Source organism: Phoxinus phoxinus (assembly GCF_949152265.1).
Source record: "Phoxinus phoxinus genome assembly, chromosome: 3".
NCBI lineage: Eukaryota > Metazoa > Chordata > Actinopteri > Cypriniformes > Leuciscidae > Phoxinus > Phoxinus phoxinus.
The window spans coordinates 36,867,555-36,883,442 of record NC_136878.1 but is presented as its reverse complement, the minus strand read 5'-3'; the positions used below and the strand labels follow the sequence as shown (position 1 = coordinate 36,883,442).

The 15,888-nt window shown below is 38.6% G+C and overlaps 1 protein-coding gene across 1 annotated transcript; it reads left to right on the top strand.

The window, feature by feature from the left end:
- Positions 1 to 7,119: 7,119 nt before the first annotated feature.
- Positions 7,120 to 10,222, top strand: spag8 (sperm associated antigen 8). The gene is made up of 6 exons (XM_079608104.1): positions 7,120 to 7,363; positions 7,540 to 7,699; positions 8,172 to 8,217; positions 9,197 to 9,311; positions 9,534 to 9,596; positions 9,686 to 10,222. Exons 1-6 carry the CDS (start codon positions 7,289 to 7,291, stop codon positions 9,815 to 9,817), a joined length of 591 nt encoding a protein of 196 aa, XP_079464230.1. The 5' UTR covers positions 7,120 to 7,288; the 3' UTR covers positions 9,818 to 10,222.
- Positions 10,223 to 15,888: the final 5,666 nt, after the last annotated feature.

Below are 15,888 nucleotides of genomic sequence, written 5' to 3'. Positions count from 1 at the left end.
TCCTGAACTTTGTTAGTAAAACATTTATGTTCATATATATATATATATATATATATATATATAGATGGACTTTTTTGGTGTCTTATATGTTGTGAATATTCGTATCCCACTATTTTGTATAAAAGCCATATATCAGTCACTGGGTGGCGTTAAATGAGGATACATTTGTGTTTTTCTTTCATGCTGGGGAAAGGTTTTTACAGTTTTTCTCGATTGCTTAAACACTAACCAGGCATTTGAACTAAAATTTCAAAACCATAATACCATTTATCAAAAAGCACACCCGTTTCACTAAACTATAAATACTATTCCCAGGTTTTGACACATGAGTCAGATTTGTTTTACTGTCACTGCAAACCTCTACACACAAATTCCTTCATTTCTCATTGCCTACACCATGTGGTCATTTAGAAAGCACTCGCATTCAATATTGTTCACTCAAGCCAGCACAGCTTCAGCTCAGCACACAATTACCCAGGTGGAAACACTAAGAGTCAAAATTGAACACACATCAATCAGATCCTTCAATAGATAGATAAAAGGGCCCGAATCCGTTTATTGAGTTTTGAAACAATGGAACCACAGAGAAATTAAGCAATATGTTCAGGAGGGAGAGGAAGAGGAGGAAGAGGAGTAAGAGGAGGAGGAGGAAGATGAGGAAGAGGAAGAGGAGGAGGGGGGAGGAAGAGGAGGAGGGGGGAGGAAGAGGAGGAGGGGGGGAGGAAGAGGAGGAGGGGGGAGGAAGAGGAAGAGGAGGGGGAGGAAGAGGAGGACGAGGAAGAGGAGGAGGAGGAAGGGCAAGGTCAAAGTGACAAGCAGTCTCGGATGAAATTCAAGCCACTTTAGTTGACCATGTCCTTGTCCATGGTGTGACTATGAGGGAGGCTGGGCAACGAGTACAGCAAGTTTGAGTCGCTTCACCATCGCCTCCATCATCAGAACCTTCACGGTGATGATGTTTATTTTCTTGCAAGAAAAGGCCAGCAGTCGTACAGTCACACAGAGTGGCTGCAAACTAGTGAAGGGAGAGCATCCTTTCTCCTTTATTGACTCTCGGAATGTTAGCTTTCTAGGCCAATGATGGTATTTCATTGTCTTGTTCATCATATTGCATCCTTGAGTGGAGGCCCTCCTGTCATGTACCAACACCCTTTACCATTCCAATACAATTCCATATTTGAACTAGATTAAAAAGTTCGTTGAAACAAACTTTAAGTTGGCTTGTGAAAGTTTGGACCAGATAGTTTGAAAAAGTTTAAAGTTTAAATTAGTTTAAAGTTTAAAGCAGTTTAAATTAGTTTAAAGTTTAAAGCAGTTTAAATTAGTTTGAAGTTTAAAGTAGTTTGAAGTTTAAAGTAGTTTGAAGTTTAAATTAAAGTTTAAAGTAGTTTAAAGTTTAAAGTAGTTTAAAGTTTAAAGTAGTTTACTGTTAAAAAATAGTTTAAAGTAGTTTGAAGTTTAAATTAGTTTGAAGTTTAAAGTAGTTTGAAGTTTAAATTAGTTTAAAGTAGTTTACAGTTAAAAATAGTTTAAAGTAGATTAAAGTTTAAATTAGTTTGAAGTTTAAATTAGTTTAAAGTGATTTGAAGTTTGAAGTAGTTTAAAGTTTAAATTAGTTTAAAGTATAGTTTGAAGTAGTTTAAAGTTACTAAGGTGTTTCTAGAGGGTTGCTAAGGTGTTCTGAGTGGTTGCTAGGCGGTTGCTAGGGTATTTTGGGTGGTTGCTAGGGTGTTATGGATGGTTGCTATGGTGTTGCTAGGGAGTTCTGAGGTATTTTGGGTGGTTGCTAGGGAGTTCTAAGGTGTTTTGGGTGGTTGCTAGGGTGTTGCTAGGGAGTTCTAAGGTGTTTTGGGTGGTTGCTAGGGTGTTGCTAGGGAGTGCTAAGGTATTTTGGGTGGTTGCTAGGGTGTTGCTAGGGAGTTCTAAGGTATGTTGGGTGGTTGCTAGGGTGTTGCTAGGGAGTTCTGAGGTGTTTTGGGTGGTTGCTATGGTGTTGCTAGGGAGTTCTAAGGTATTTTGGGTGGTTGCTAGGGTGTTATAAGGTGTTTTGGGTGGTTGCTAGGGTGTTGCTAGGGAGTTCTAAGGTATTTTGGGTGGTTGCTAGGGTGTTGCTAGGGAGTTCTGAGTTATTTTGGGTGGTTGCTAGGGAGTTCTAAGGTATTTTGGGTGGTTGCTAGGGTGTTGCTAGGGAGTTCTAAGGTATTTTGGGTGGTTGCTGGGGAGTTCTGAGGTATTGTGGGTGGTTGCTAGGGTGTTGCTAGGGAGTTCTGAGGTATTTTGGGTGGTTGCTAGGGTGTTATGGGTGGTTACTATGGTGTTGCTAGGGAGTTCTAAGGTATTTTAGGCAGTTTCTAGGGTGTTATGGGTGGTTGCTATGGTGTTGCTAGGGTGTTCTAACACACACACTCACACACACATTCAAGAGTTTTTGAGTTTAGAGGTTAGTGAATGCATGAGTTTAAAGTAGTTTATAAGTTTACATGAGTCTAAGAGTTCAGAGTTTAATGTATATTAGCATCGGTTAGGGCTGAGGTTAGGCACTCGGCCTGCGGCCTCGTGCCTACGAGTGAGTTGTAGTTTCAAGTTTAAATTAGTTAAAAGTTTAAAATAGTTTGAAGTGGATAGATAGATGAGTTTATGAGTTTACATGAGTCTAAGAGTTCAGAGTTTAGTGTATATTAGCATCCTGGAGTTAGGGCTAAGGTGAGGCACAAGGCCTGCGGCCTTGTGCCTACGAGCGAGTTTTTATAGTTTTTATTCATAAAAAGTTTAAATTAGTTTGAAGTTTAAATTAGTTAAAAGTTTCAATTAGTTTGAAGTGTATAGTTAGATGAGTTTATGAGTTTACATGAGTCTAAGAGTTCAGAGTTCAGTGTATATTAGCATCCTGGAGTTAGGGCTAAGGTGAGGCACAAGGCCTGCGGCCTTGTGCCTACGAGCGAGTTTTTATAGTTTTTATTCATAAAAAGTTTAAATTAGTTTGAAGTTTAAATTAGTTTGAAGTTTAAAATAGTTTGAGGTGGATAGATAGATGAGTTTAATGAGTTTACATGAGTCTCAATGGCTCATATAGTTTATAGAATGGCAGTTTGATTTAGTCTAGGCTTTCAAGGGATTTTGATTTGAATTTTTGGCAGTTGGGGAGTTTGAAAATCTGAACATTCCGCAATGTTAAGTCAATGGGATTTTTTCCGAGTTTGATCGTCATTTATAGGAAAACCGTAAGTCCGATCAGTCTAAAAAGATATAGCAACGCGAGTCAGAACAGTTTGAGTGTCTGGGCCGAGTTTGGAGTATGTAGAGTTAAAGCTCTAGGACGAGTTTGATATAGAAATTTTAGTCTCATAAAAAGAATAATAACTAGAACGTACATTTCCAGAAGAAAATGTGAATGGTGCTTGCAGTGGCAAAACTCACCACTCGGTTGCTAGAGTGTGGTACATGATTGCATACGAGCCAACAACCATGTCTGTACGATGTTCTGCTGCTGAGATATGGCTTATTCATGTTGTTCGGTTGGTTGCTAGGGTGTTCTGGGTGGTTGCTAGGTGGTTGCTAGGGTGTTCTGGGTGGTTGCTAGGCAGTTGCTAGGGTGTTCTGGGTGGTTGCTAGGGCGTTGCTAGGTGGTTGCTAGGGTATTCTGGGTGGTTACTATGGTGTACTGGGTGGTTGCTAGGGTGTTATGGATGGTTGCTATGGTGTTGCTAGGGAGTTCTTAGGTATTTTGGGTGGTTGCTATGGTGTTGCTACGGAGTTCTAAGGTATTTTGGGTGGTTGCTAGGGTGTTATGTGTGGTTCCTAGGGTGTTCTAAGGTGTTTTGGGTGGTTGCTATGGTGTTGCTAGGGAGTTCTAAGGTATTTTGGGTGGTTGCTAGGGTGTTGCTAGGGAGTTCTAAGGTATTTTGAGTGGTTGATATGGTGTTGCTAGGGAGTTCTGAGGTATTTTGGGTGGTTGTTAGGGTGTTATGGGTGGTTGCTAGGGTGTTCTAAGGTGTTTTGGGTGGTTGCTATGGTGTTGCTAGGGAGTTCTAAGGTATTTTGGGTGGTTGCTAGGGTGTTGCTAGGGAGTTCTAATGTATTTTGGGTGGTTGCTAGGGTGTTCCGGGTGGTTTCTAGGCAATTGCTAAGGTTTTCTGGGTGGTTGTTAGGGTATTTGGGTGATTGCTAGGACATTTCTAGGCGGTTGCTAGGGTGTTCAGGGCGGTCGCTAAGGTATTTTTGGTGGTTGCTATGGTGTTACTAGGTGGTTGGTAGTTTTCACAGATGGTTACTATGGGGTTAGGGCTAAGGTTAGGCACTCGGCCGCAGAGTATTTAAAATCTCTATTAAACGAGTGCATTATAATGAGTGCACGAGGCCTGCGGCCTCGTGCCTATGAGTGAGTTTTTATAGAGTATTTAAAATCTCTATTAAACGAGTGCATTATAATGAGTGCACGAGGCCTGCGGCCTCGTGCCTATAGCCTATGGTTGCTAGGGTGCTGTAACTGGTTGCTATGGTGTGGCTATGAAGATTTTAGGCCATTACTTATTGGCTGCTGGATAATATAAATCCTCTGAGGGAGAGAGAGGGGGAGACATGCAGGGGTGTCAGGCCCTTTGTGTCTGTGTGTGTGAAAAATGACAGTTGGGATTTGAATTTCTGAAAATTCCGCAATGTTAAGTCAATGGGACTTTTTTGGCCGCTTTTTCGTCCGCTGTGCGAACATCGTACACCCGATCGCTTAGAAAAGATATAGCACACCTCTCCTCAATGAGCCGGTCGATTTGACACCTCACCCAGGGGTCTGTGACAAACGGTGCGGGGCGAGTTTCGCGCCGAACTTTGTGTGGAAGAATAATAATAATAAAAAAAAAAATAATAAGTATGAGCAATAACACTAATGTTGCTTTGCCTATAGGCAAGCACCATTAATAAGTATGAGCAATAACACTAATGTTGCTTTGCCTATAGGCAAGCACCATTAATAAGTATGCAAGAGAACACTAATGTTGCTTTGCCATAGGCAAGCACCATTAATTAAGTTTAAGTACAATATCAGTAAGTTGGCTTTTCCAAGCCAACTTAATAAGTTTAAATAGGATTTCAGTATGTTGGCTTTCACAAGCCAACTTAATTAGGTTTGTGTGTGCTCTTTTACTGTCATATGATGGTCACACACACATCTTACGTAAACAATTTTTATAGAGGAGAGAGTAAAAAAAAAAAAAGAGTACTTTTTTGTGTGTGTTGTACTGTGTAGTACATGAATGAATAAAAATATGCCTATGTATCCATTGGTTGTGTCTTTTGTGTTCATCAAGTGAAAAGGTTTGTAAGGGGGGAACCACAAGTCAGTTTTGGAAATGTTGTTTTGAATTCATTACACCAGTGTAAGACAATGTTGTAGTGTGTTGTGAGGGCAAAGTTTGTTTTTTCAGCAAGAGTGAATGATTTTGTGTGTAGAGCTTCATTTTGACCTGAAAATAGGATGTTTGGGAAATTGGGTGAGACGTATAAGGATTTGTGTTTACTGTTGAGAATACGAGGCATAGTTTCAAGAAATGTGTTTAAGCAATCGAGAAAAACTGTAATATCACAACAACAAGACCTTTCTCAATTGTTTCCTGCAGCTGGTAAACATATCTCTCACATTCCTCAAATGCATGTTAAAAGATTTCGGTTAGAATCCAGCTACAATTCTCTTTGGAACAACCTCAGTAGAGAGCAATAGATTGTTAAAACTGTAGACAAACACAGACAGACTTTCTCAACTCAGGCACAGCAGGATCTGATTTTTCAGTAATTGTGCCTTAGGGAAAAGTACAACTTTCAGCTTCATTTGAGCTTTTCATATGAATCTGAACATATGCAAGAATAAAATTGGGGGGGCATCATATGGTCTGAATTTTACAGATTAAACTGTATGAAAGTGACTAGACTGCACCAATTCAACTTTCTCCAAATGATTCCAGATTATGCAAGTCCAATCCATCCATCATTTGGGGAAATGCCTGGTGACATCCTCATATGTGACATTACATTGAGTGATGTATTACATCCATACACCAATGATTCCATTTCATACAGATGTAGAGCATGTACAGCCAGGCAGAAACAGATGAGGATAGACAAATGTTGAAGAATAAGAAGAGGAATTACTTATAACTTGTAGTAATACTATTTCATAAAAATTGTTTTAAGAGAATAGTTTTAGGATTTCATTGTTTTACTGTTTTAGTGTTGGTTTTAATATAAGAGTGAAAATATTGTTTTTAGGGATGTCTTTATAAAATGGAATTGTTTTTTTATTTTTATTTTATTTTTTATTGGTTGTATTTGCATGAGAAGATAGGCTACATGCCTACAAAACTGTCATCATGAGAATGACTCTCTAAAATCAAGGGCCACAATGGAAATAAGTTAATGCAACTTTATTGCGTTATCCTTGACAAAGAAGTTGTAACTTAATTGTATTGCTACTTTTTATGCCAAATAAACTGAAACTAAAAATGGCTCCTTTGATTAATTTTAATTCTTAATTGTAACTAGCATTGTATGTAGGCTATCCTAATTATTACACACAATGAAATAATATTGCTAGCCTGCCCTTTTTACATAATTGTACAAAAGTATGTGTTGGTTTGACATGACACCAACAATAAATACACCACAAACATATTCTGTTCATTTCAAGTGGCATATCCTTGATGTTTCATCCCAAGCTCTTCATGAACACTGGCAAATTTTGATAATACTTTATTTGAGGCAAAATTGCTGCTCATGGTGCTGCAAATTACGCCACAACTGAGGGACAGTTGTAATTTGTGTAAAAAAAAATTTAGAATAATAATTTTCACACAACAATTAATATAATGTATGTCTATTTCACATTTTATTTATGTTTTCATGGTTTTAAAATAACGAAATTATGAAATGTAAGTGTGTAGGTAAGGAACATGGGTAAAGCAATAAAATACATAGATCAATTAAAAAGTAGCACAAATAAACAACAAGTTAAAAGGCTTCATATATTGTTTTAAGCGATTTAAAAATAATGAAATTGGTAAGATGAAAGCTAATCCTTTGATACAGGCCAATGAAAAGCGAATTTAGTATGTTTACGTTACCATGGCAACAGCCGCACAGTCAAGCAGCGCTCGCAAGATCTGTGCTGACTGAGTAGACCATATCGACAAGTGCAACAGTAGGCTAACGTTACTTATCACAAGAAAATTATATTACTGGAAGTCTTTGCCCTGGCCGTTGCTTATCAAACAGCGTCCTATCGCAAACAAACACCAGTGCAATGACATCAGAGGCTAAGGAGGCTGAGGAAAATAGACCGGGTGGAAGGTGTTTACTGGGAAACTGGGTTGAGGAGGTGAGTTTCGCACAGCGTGTGCAAATCATACTGCAGGCTGAAACTTTTGCAAAATTTTGCTTGTGATACTGCTGGTATAATTATATTTACATGAACATATTTTCTGCGCTTTTAGTCTCATCACATTCCACCTGATCAATGACAGACAGTTACACTTTTTCTTTCATGCGCTTCAGAGGGCTACTGCATTGCTAGACATGACCGAGCCTAGATCACGTGTTCATAAGTACGGACACACAGGGATTCTTACCATGGACGTGGCTGCTAACGTGCAGGGGATTAGTACATTCAAAGCAGCCTTCGATGCTCCTAAAATCCTTGGGGTGCGACAAAAAGGTATATATTAAATGTTTTTGTTTTTAATTTGCTTACACTGCTAGAAATACTTTCATACGCCATGATGTTTAGGCCTATGCAAAATGATTCTCGACAAAACCTCATCTAGCTAGATAGAGTTTATCCTGATGACACTTGAACATTTGCAGGATAACGTTAATTGAGTAAAAAATAAATAAATGAATGTTTACAATTGAAACACATGTGCATAATTTATCACACATGCGTAAAAATACATAGCTGGTCTGGATTAACAGTTCTGTGGTTGTATCATGGTTTTACTTATTGTAACGTTACTCTTTTTATTTAAAAATGTATTTTCATATTATTAAATTCATTTTAAGTTAGATTTATAATAAGTTATTCACGGTAACTTTCTTCAGATTAGTCAGCCCCTTTCAAATAAAAGCCCTCTGTTCTTTTCTGCTGCATAAATCTTTTTAAATAAATTTCACTGTGGTTTTTATTTTAGGAAGAAGAACTGAACTTTTGGAAAATGACCTCATCAAAAGGATAAGGTAGCTAAATAAACAAGCATTTACTTTAAAATGTAATGTTCGACGACTTCATTGTGTGTAAAACACAAATTACATTTTATTGTCCTCCCACATTTCTTGTTTCATGTGTGAATAGAGGAAACAGTGGGAGATGAATGATGTAAGAATGTGTGTCATGGTTAGATTCATAATTTAATTAAATCATTTTTATTTTTATTTACCATGCAATTTTATGCTTAATTTTAATGTAACATTGACAACAAGTCTCTGACCTCAGACAAGTGGTTGCAATGTTGTTTTTAAATAATAATTTTTAAAAAAGAGACAAAAACAGGAAATATTACTCTGAAGTGAGACAGTACCTCATACCCATAGATTTGGTATTGGCCACCAGTACTAAAAGCTAAATGTGGAACTTCATAGAAGTTTCCCATTATCATCAGGAAGTTCACATTTAACTATTTTAGCTAAATTGCTTCACTTCCTATCTAGAGAAGCAGTCAATGGATCTAAAGATAAATGTGATACACTGTACAGTTGCATTTACTACTTTATGAAATTCTAACCATAATGTACAAATATTTAATCTAGTTTTGGGCATCATATTAATTTCTTGCTTTTATAAGGAGTTGGCTATTCTTCTATGTCAGATCACTGTCCCTGTGAATAAATACAAGACAGACGTGCCTACATATATTTCAATCTGTTTTGTTTCAACCATCTGTTGATTTGGAGTGACTCCTTCTTCTGCTCTTAGTCATGAGTTATTACTTCATCATCTTCAGACATTATAATGACTGTATTTTGCAATATTTAAAGTAGATTAGCTTTATTAAACATTTAAAATCAAGAAAGTCAAAAATTTCTTTAAAACTGGGTGTGAAGCAAAGAAGGTAGCATGAATGGGAATGCTAACAGATAGCTCTCTCTCTAGGTATATTATAAGTACCTGATTAAATGTATGTCTTTTTTTAGCTTAATATTTGAATCTGTTTTACAGTGATCAAATACATGCAGAGCTGAACGCAGCCCCTCCAGCCCCTGAGTTGTGCTCTGTGACCAAAGCAGACTTCAAAGTGGAGGGCTTCAAGTCTGTCCGCGCACCACTAACCGTGGTCAGTTTCTGTTTACCATACATTTTAGGGAGTAATATTTGAAAGTCTCTTGGGCAAAGCATTTCATTTTGAAGTGACAAAAAGGTTTATGGTAAATAGTTTTTTAAGACCTGTCAATCATCTAGGCTACATTTTCGTGTGTGTGTGTGTGTGTGTGTGTGTGTGTGTGTGTGTGTGTGTGTGTGTGTGTCTTTTGGTAGTTAACCTGCTTGTCTCTCATAGGATCATGATTACACTACCAAGCAGGCCATTTCATTCTGGAGTGATAATTATCAGAAGATCCAGGTCAGCATACAGTGAGATTTCAGTGAATACAGTTATTTATTGCAGTTTTGGAGAGGTTTTATAATGTTGTTGGTGTTTTCTTTTCACAGGGCATGACAGCAGTTAACACTAAAGATAGTCCATTTAAAAGAAATGCCACTTTTAGTACACCAATTGGTGAACAACTTGATCAGCTGGATGAGACAGTGCTGTACCCGTCAGAAAATGAGGCTAATATGTGAGAAATTAAAAAATATTTATATCATCATTTTATAATTTCATTATCTTCTGTTAAATGTCTTAATTTTAGTTAGTTTTGGGGTTTAAACCATTTTAAATCACAAATAAACTGTTAAGTTGCAGAAATGTAAGCCTTTGAATTACATGGCTCTCTGGAATTCTGATACTGATTGGTCAGTCACTGCATATCATGATACCCGATCACATTTTCATGGTTTATTGTATGCTAATGACTACTTGACTGAAATTATCATAATGACCCATTTTTGAACTCATTTTGGGTTCTTTTACATTTTACAAATGGTGTTTTAGACAAAAAGCAGTAATGGAATAAGTATGCTCATCTAATCCTGTAAGTCACGATGCAAGTCAATAAATGGCTGCTCACTTCACTCCTGTACTGTGACAAATCATCACCACCTCAACTCTATCTTAATTTCTATTATAAATGATGGTCCATTATCATTAATCAAGTTGGAATTTATAGGTCAAGTCAATCAGAGACAGATGAAGGACACATGATACAAGAACTGGGAGGGCTTTTATTTGAAAGACAAAACTGCCTTAAAATAATTATGTTCTCAAAACTAAAATTCCAACATAATGTTTTTGCATAATGTATATAAAATAAATAAATATATATTATGTAAGGGATAATGTAGAGCGAGGTGGTTGTTATTGCGAATACAACCCCGACAGGCTGATCAGGACCCTGACGTGAAGCGGAGGCGCTTATTACATGGCTACCTACCAAATAAATCAATAATTTGACACAAAATATTGATTTAAAAAGGAGTTTATTGATTTAAAAACGATTGTATTGCTTCCACTAAAGAACACTGTGTCCATGGCAACGCTCTGTTTTTCATGGCAACAGTGTGTTATCCTTAGCAGCGGTCTGTTATCAAGAAATAACAGGCCGCATTCTACATTAGAATTCAACCAAGCCATGTAATATATATATATATATATATATGTCGGTTGTTGATTCATTACAATTAATGACAATTTCTGTTAGGGCCTTAAGTTCCTTAAAAAATGGTTTGATATTTTTGCATGTTATCGGTTTTGCCCACTGATCTATATAGATCAGTGGTTTTGCCACCTTTTATATTTTATGAACTATTTTGTTTTAGAATTGCTCTACCACTTCAATTTATCTGAAAACATCTCCGGTTATGACTGTAACCATGCTTCCTTGAGAAGGGGAACTAGAAACTGTGTTTTGGATTGACGCTTTTGGATGCTCAACTTCAAGGGAGCCACAGGGGAGCTAACTTACCTAAAGACCCCCTTCTCGAACCCTTCTTTTAAAGTGAGCAAGGGACCCTACTTTATTATCAGGACAGTGAGGGAGGGATAAAACACCGCAATCTATGGCTCAAAAAGGGCACCTTACCAAAAGTAAGAGAACTATGACAAGGAGGGTCCTCCCTTATGCTGCGTTCACACCAAACTCGAATAGAGCGTCTGGTGCGAGTGATTTCCATGTTAAGTCAATGTAAAGACACGTTTACGCGCGTCTGGAGGTCCTGCGGCGCGAATGAGGCGTTTATCGCGGGGTGGTGGAAGCGAATTTGCCTCATTCACGCGTCAAGCAGCAAGCAGGCCCCGCGGCGCGAACTGACACCAAAGTTTCGATTTTTCAACTCGGGCGTCAGACCGTTACATGGTGAAGTGAAGTGATAAACGGGGGCAGGCTCGCTTTTCAGTTTATAATGTTATTTTATGTTTGGCCTCAATAAATTATTTAGTAATACGACTAAATGCCTGGTGTGGTTCTAATGTACAACAAAGCAAATATTTTATCACATAAAAACTTGATTTCAATATATGAGACATATTCATTTTGTATTTAATGCTATTTATTCCATATCTTAATCTAGATTATATGAAACATTATTATTCTAATGTAAAGACAACCAACATACTTTAGTGTATAAGAACATAGTTTGTGTCTGGATAGTGTTGTGTGAGAGAAAAAAAATCACAGGACAGGTTAATTACTTTTGGAGGCTGGCTCCATTTATCATCCAAACAAAAATAAATGATAGATTAGGTGGGTGAGGGTGATCCTCGCTCTGATGCGGGACAACAGGTCATCAAACTGGCCACGGGACAGGCCGTCATCCAGGCGCAGCTCCTGAAGCAAATGGTGAAACTCGCCAAACTGGGTATCCGGAGGGTCTGGTGGACCCAAGAACAGCGACGATGACCCCTACGCTGCTGTTCTGCTCTCCAGAGCAAATACAGAGCGGTTACTCTCTCAATGAATGCTCGATCAACATCAGCCATCTTGCAAACAGACAACCGCCTAGCACTTGTCCCACAAGAAGCGGATTTTGCCTCGGACGCGCATAAAAAATAAGCGTTTGAAATGAAATTGACGCGAGGCGAAATCCGCCGAAATCCCTTTCCGCTTTGGATGCGCGAATGGATTCAAAATGTTCAAGCGTCCAACTAGACGCGATAGACGCGAATTTGCCGCTCTATTCGCGTTTGGTGTGAACGCAGCATTAGACATACTTCCTCAACTCGTTAGAATGTGTAGGCGGCCTCTAGAGGGAACAATATCACTCAGGCTACCATGGAGCTGCCATTGATAACATGGGAACCCAATACTAATCTTAGTATTATCACGATAGCTGAAATTATTCATAAACACCAATTGTTTCCTTACTTTACAGTGAGTGGCTGCTCTCTCACTCTGGCCCTGCCTTTAGTCCTCAAACTGTGGTGGGCTATAACCCTCAGAGGCTTTAGGTTGGTATCTGGATCGGCATGGGCCTCAACGCCGCTAATTGCGCATTTGCCTCTCTAAACTTTCCGACATAAAAACTAAGAGGGCGAGACTGGGGCATAGGAGAAAATTATTCTGTTTCTCCCAGATGTCTGCTGATTATGACAGAAAGAACTCGTCCAACCTACGAGCGACTTCTCGTTTCTCACACCCCAAGCCAGATCCAATCTGGCATGTACCACCTGACTGCTGCAGATTCACTTCGGCGTTGATAGTGTTGCCATTAAAACACATACATTTTAATCACAAACCAGCCATGATGTTGAACAATTGCCCGTATGTGGGGCTGGCAGGTTAAGAGGACTCAGTACAAATACTACCTCTGCATCTACAACCACATCCGCCTCCTCTTTCCTGGATGGCGCATGTAACATGCTATCTGCTGGATCGGATGACTTCGAGAGACAACACATCTGGATCCAACAGATCGCTAGAGTCCGCGACCGAGGAGCGTGAAAGGCCAAGCGTTTCTCGAACTCCTCCGCTAGCTTGACCTGCGATCCCCACGACCGAAGCCTCCGCTCGAAACTAAGGACAAAAGCAAACAGAGCTTTCTCATTGAGAATTTTTCACAATGAGCGCATTCAGAACCCGCATGCTCTTCGCCTAGACAATAAACGCACAGTTTGTGTGTTTTCTCAGGTGTCAAATATCTGGGACAGGAAAGCATCCACTTCCTGAAACACTTGCTAGGGATTTGCCGTTCTGGATACTGCCTTCACCACACACTATAACAATACAAGCAGCTCCTGGAGACAAAAAAAACCCTCTTATACTTCAGGGCTCTCTTTTAATGATGTTAATGACTAGCTGTCGCCAGCCAATGAAATTGGAGTGTTCACACGTGTTTTAGACACCGGTCATGATGATGGCGTCCCAATAGTAGCGTGTGAATACTACAGTGTGAAAACATGTCCTAATTAACTAGATCTTTTTCATGGGCAAAGTTGTGTAACATTGTCCATGCCAAGTATACATTTCTGACTATTCAAAAGTTTTAATTAAGAGAAAGTAAATACTTAATTCCTCTCTAATAACACAAATTGACCATTGTCTTTGGACAAATGAGAAAATGGTTAGTGCAGACAGCAACCATCTACCCGTTTTCACCATGTAAGAGGATCTCTCTAGCCATTTGCTGAAAATCGACTGATGCTCTGTGTTTCTTTGGATCAGGGTGCCTTACTTTCTCACAGCTGGGCTGTCAATCAGAGAGCTCTGTTGCTGCTCTCCTCTTTCATGCTTTCAGCAGGGATTAACGCTGGGTAACTATGGCAACAAGTAATTTTAGACTTGATTAATTCAGTGTTTCCTTTTGTTTTCACAAAATTTTCTTTCTCTGAGGAACTCGACATAAAAGTTTTCACATTGGTTAGATTCCTAAACAATTTTATCTTGTTGCTTCAAGTAAAACATATTTTAAATACTGGTCTTTTTTAGATCTTGTTGCTCATTTAGATCTATTCTGTCATGTTTTATGTGTCTAGCCACATATAATTTTTATACCATCTTCTTAATGAATCAGACATTCCAATATCCTATTTTGAAACCAACAGGGTGATTTTGACTTCTAGTATTATATTTCATAAAGCCCTGGCCAAGCATGTTTGTTACTGAGTATGTCATTGCAAAGCTTTGCAGGATGACCTCTTGGCAACAGGACTGACTGTGACAGAGCTGTTAGTGGGCAGTAATTAGGAATCATGGGGGCGAGTAGCGGCTGTGAACATGAGTATACACACACAGATGCAGTGTATTAAAGGCACAGATGCCAGATGCTAAATGGATTCTTAATGATTAGACAATGATGTCATCCCTATTTACCACCAAACTGTTGAGTGAGCAGTAATGATCAGGGCTCTTTAACGAGCAGACAGTGCATGATTCCAGAGAAAAAGTATAACACTAAATGATTTATGATATGGAAATATTATTATTAATGTATTATTATTAATTTAAACTGATGAATTTAATTCTACATCATTAATACAGTTTTTATATTAAATGCAGGGTAGGCGATTTGTTCCCCAAAATGTATTTTGTTACTCTGGTTGAAAGTCTCTTCACATCCTGATAGCAATCACTAAGTTAAGTTTTCTTTTTGTGATTAGAATTTATGCATTTCAATGGCGACACTATCAACGCCGATGTGAACCTGCAGCAGTTAGGTGGTATAAGTCAGTGATCTTTAAAGGAATATGCCGATTTTTTGGGACTTTAGCATATTCACCGCATCCCCCGATTTAGATAAGTCCATACATACCCTTTTCATCTCCGTGCGTGCCGTGACCAGGCCGTGACTCTCTCTGACGCATCCACCGCTAGCCTAGCTTAGCACAAAGTCTGGAGGCTCCAAAACGGCTCCAGCTAGCATACTGCTCCCAATAAGTGACAAAATAACACCAACATTTCCCTATTTACATGTTGTGATTTGAATATGACAAGGTCACATGAGGCACAGCCATCTTTTAACCGTTTACATACTGGTAACTATATTCTCAGAAGGCGAAGCACTGCTACTTGGGCGGAGTGATTAGCGCAACACTCTGCTCCTCACCACGGGGCTTCTCAGGTGCTGAAAATCACTCCGCAGAAGTAGCAGTGCTTCGCCTTCTGAGAATATAGTTCCCAGTAGGTATACGGTTCAATGGACTTTATGCACAGCTTCACTACTTCCTGAACTTTAGCCAGCTCTTTTGTTTCCTGTCTGCCATTATTGGACAAACTGATTAATCCAGGTGTGCCTGACCAACAACAATAATCAGACACACCTGGATTAATCAGTTTGTCCAATAATGGCAGACAGGAAACAAAGGAGCTGGCTAAAGTTCAGGAAGTAGTGCAGCTGTGCATAAAGTCCATTACTCCTTCAAATGCGGCCTTCTTTTCAGGCAAAGAAGAATACAACAGATGGATCCTAGAGTAACGCTTTAGATTAAAGCCCAGGAAACTACTGTGTAATTAAAGCGATTCTACAGTGTAACTTTCTGTAAGTTATAGTGTACCTATAAAGTACTTACATGTAAATATAAGGGAACAACATGTAAAGTTTGGGGAATAAAGGGGTAACAACCAGGAGAATGAATAAAAAATGTTTATAATGTATTATAGAACTAAGGGGTACTTGTTCTACTATTATGATATAATAATCACATTTGGGACCAATTTAGCAAGAACATAAACCGCGTACCTTTTTGTAAAAAATTTTTTAATTATACACCGTATTTTTTTTAAAATTACAGGGTACATATAAATATATGCATTTATACAGTA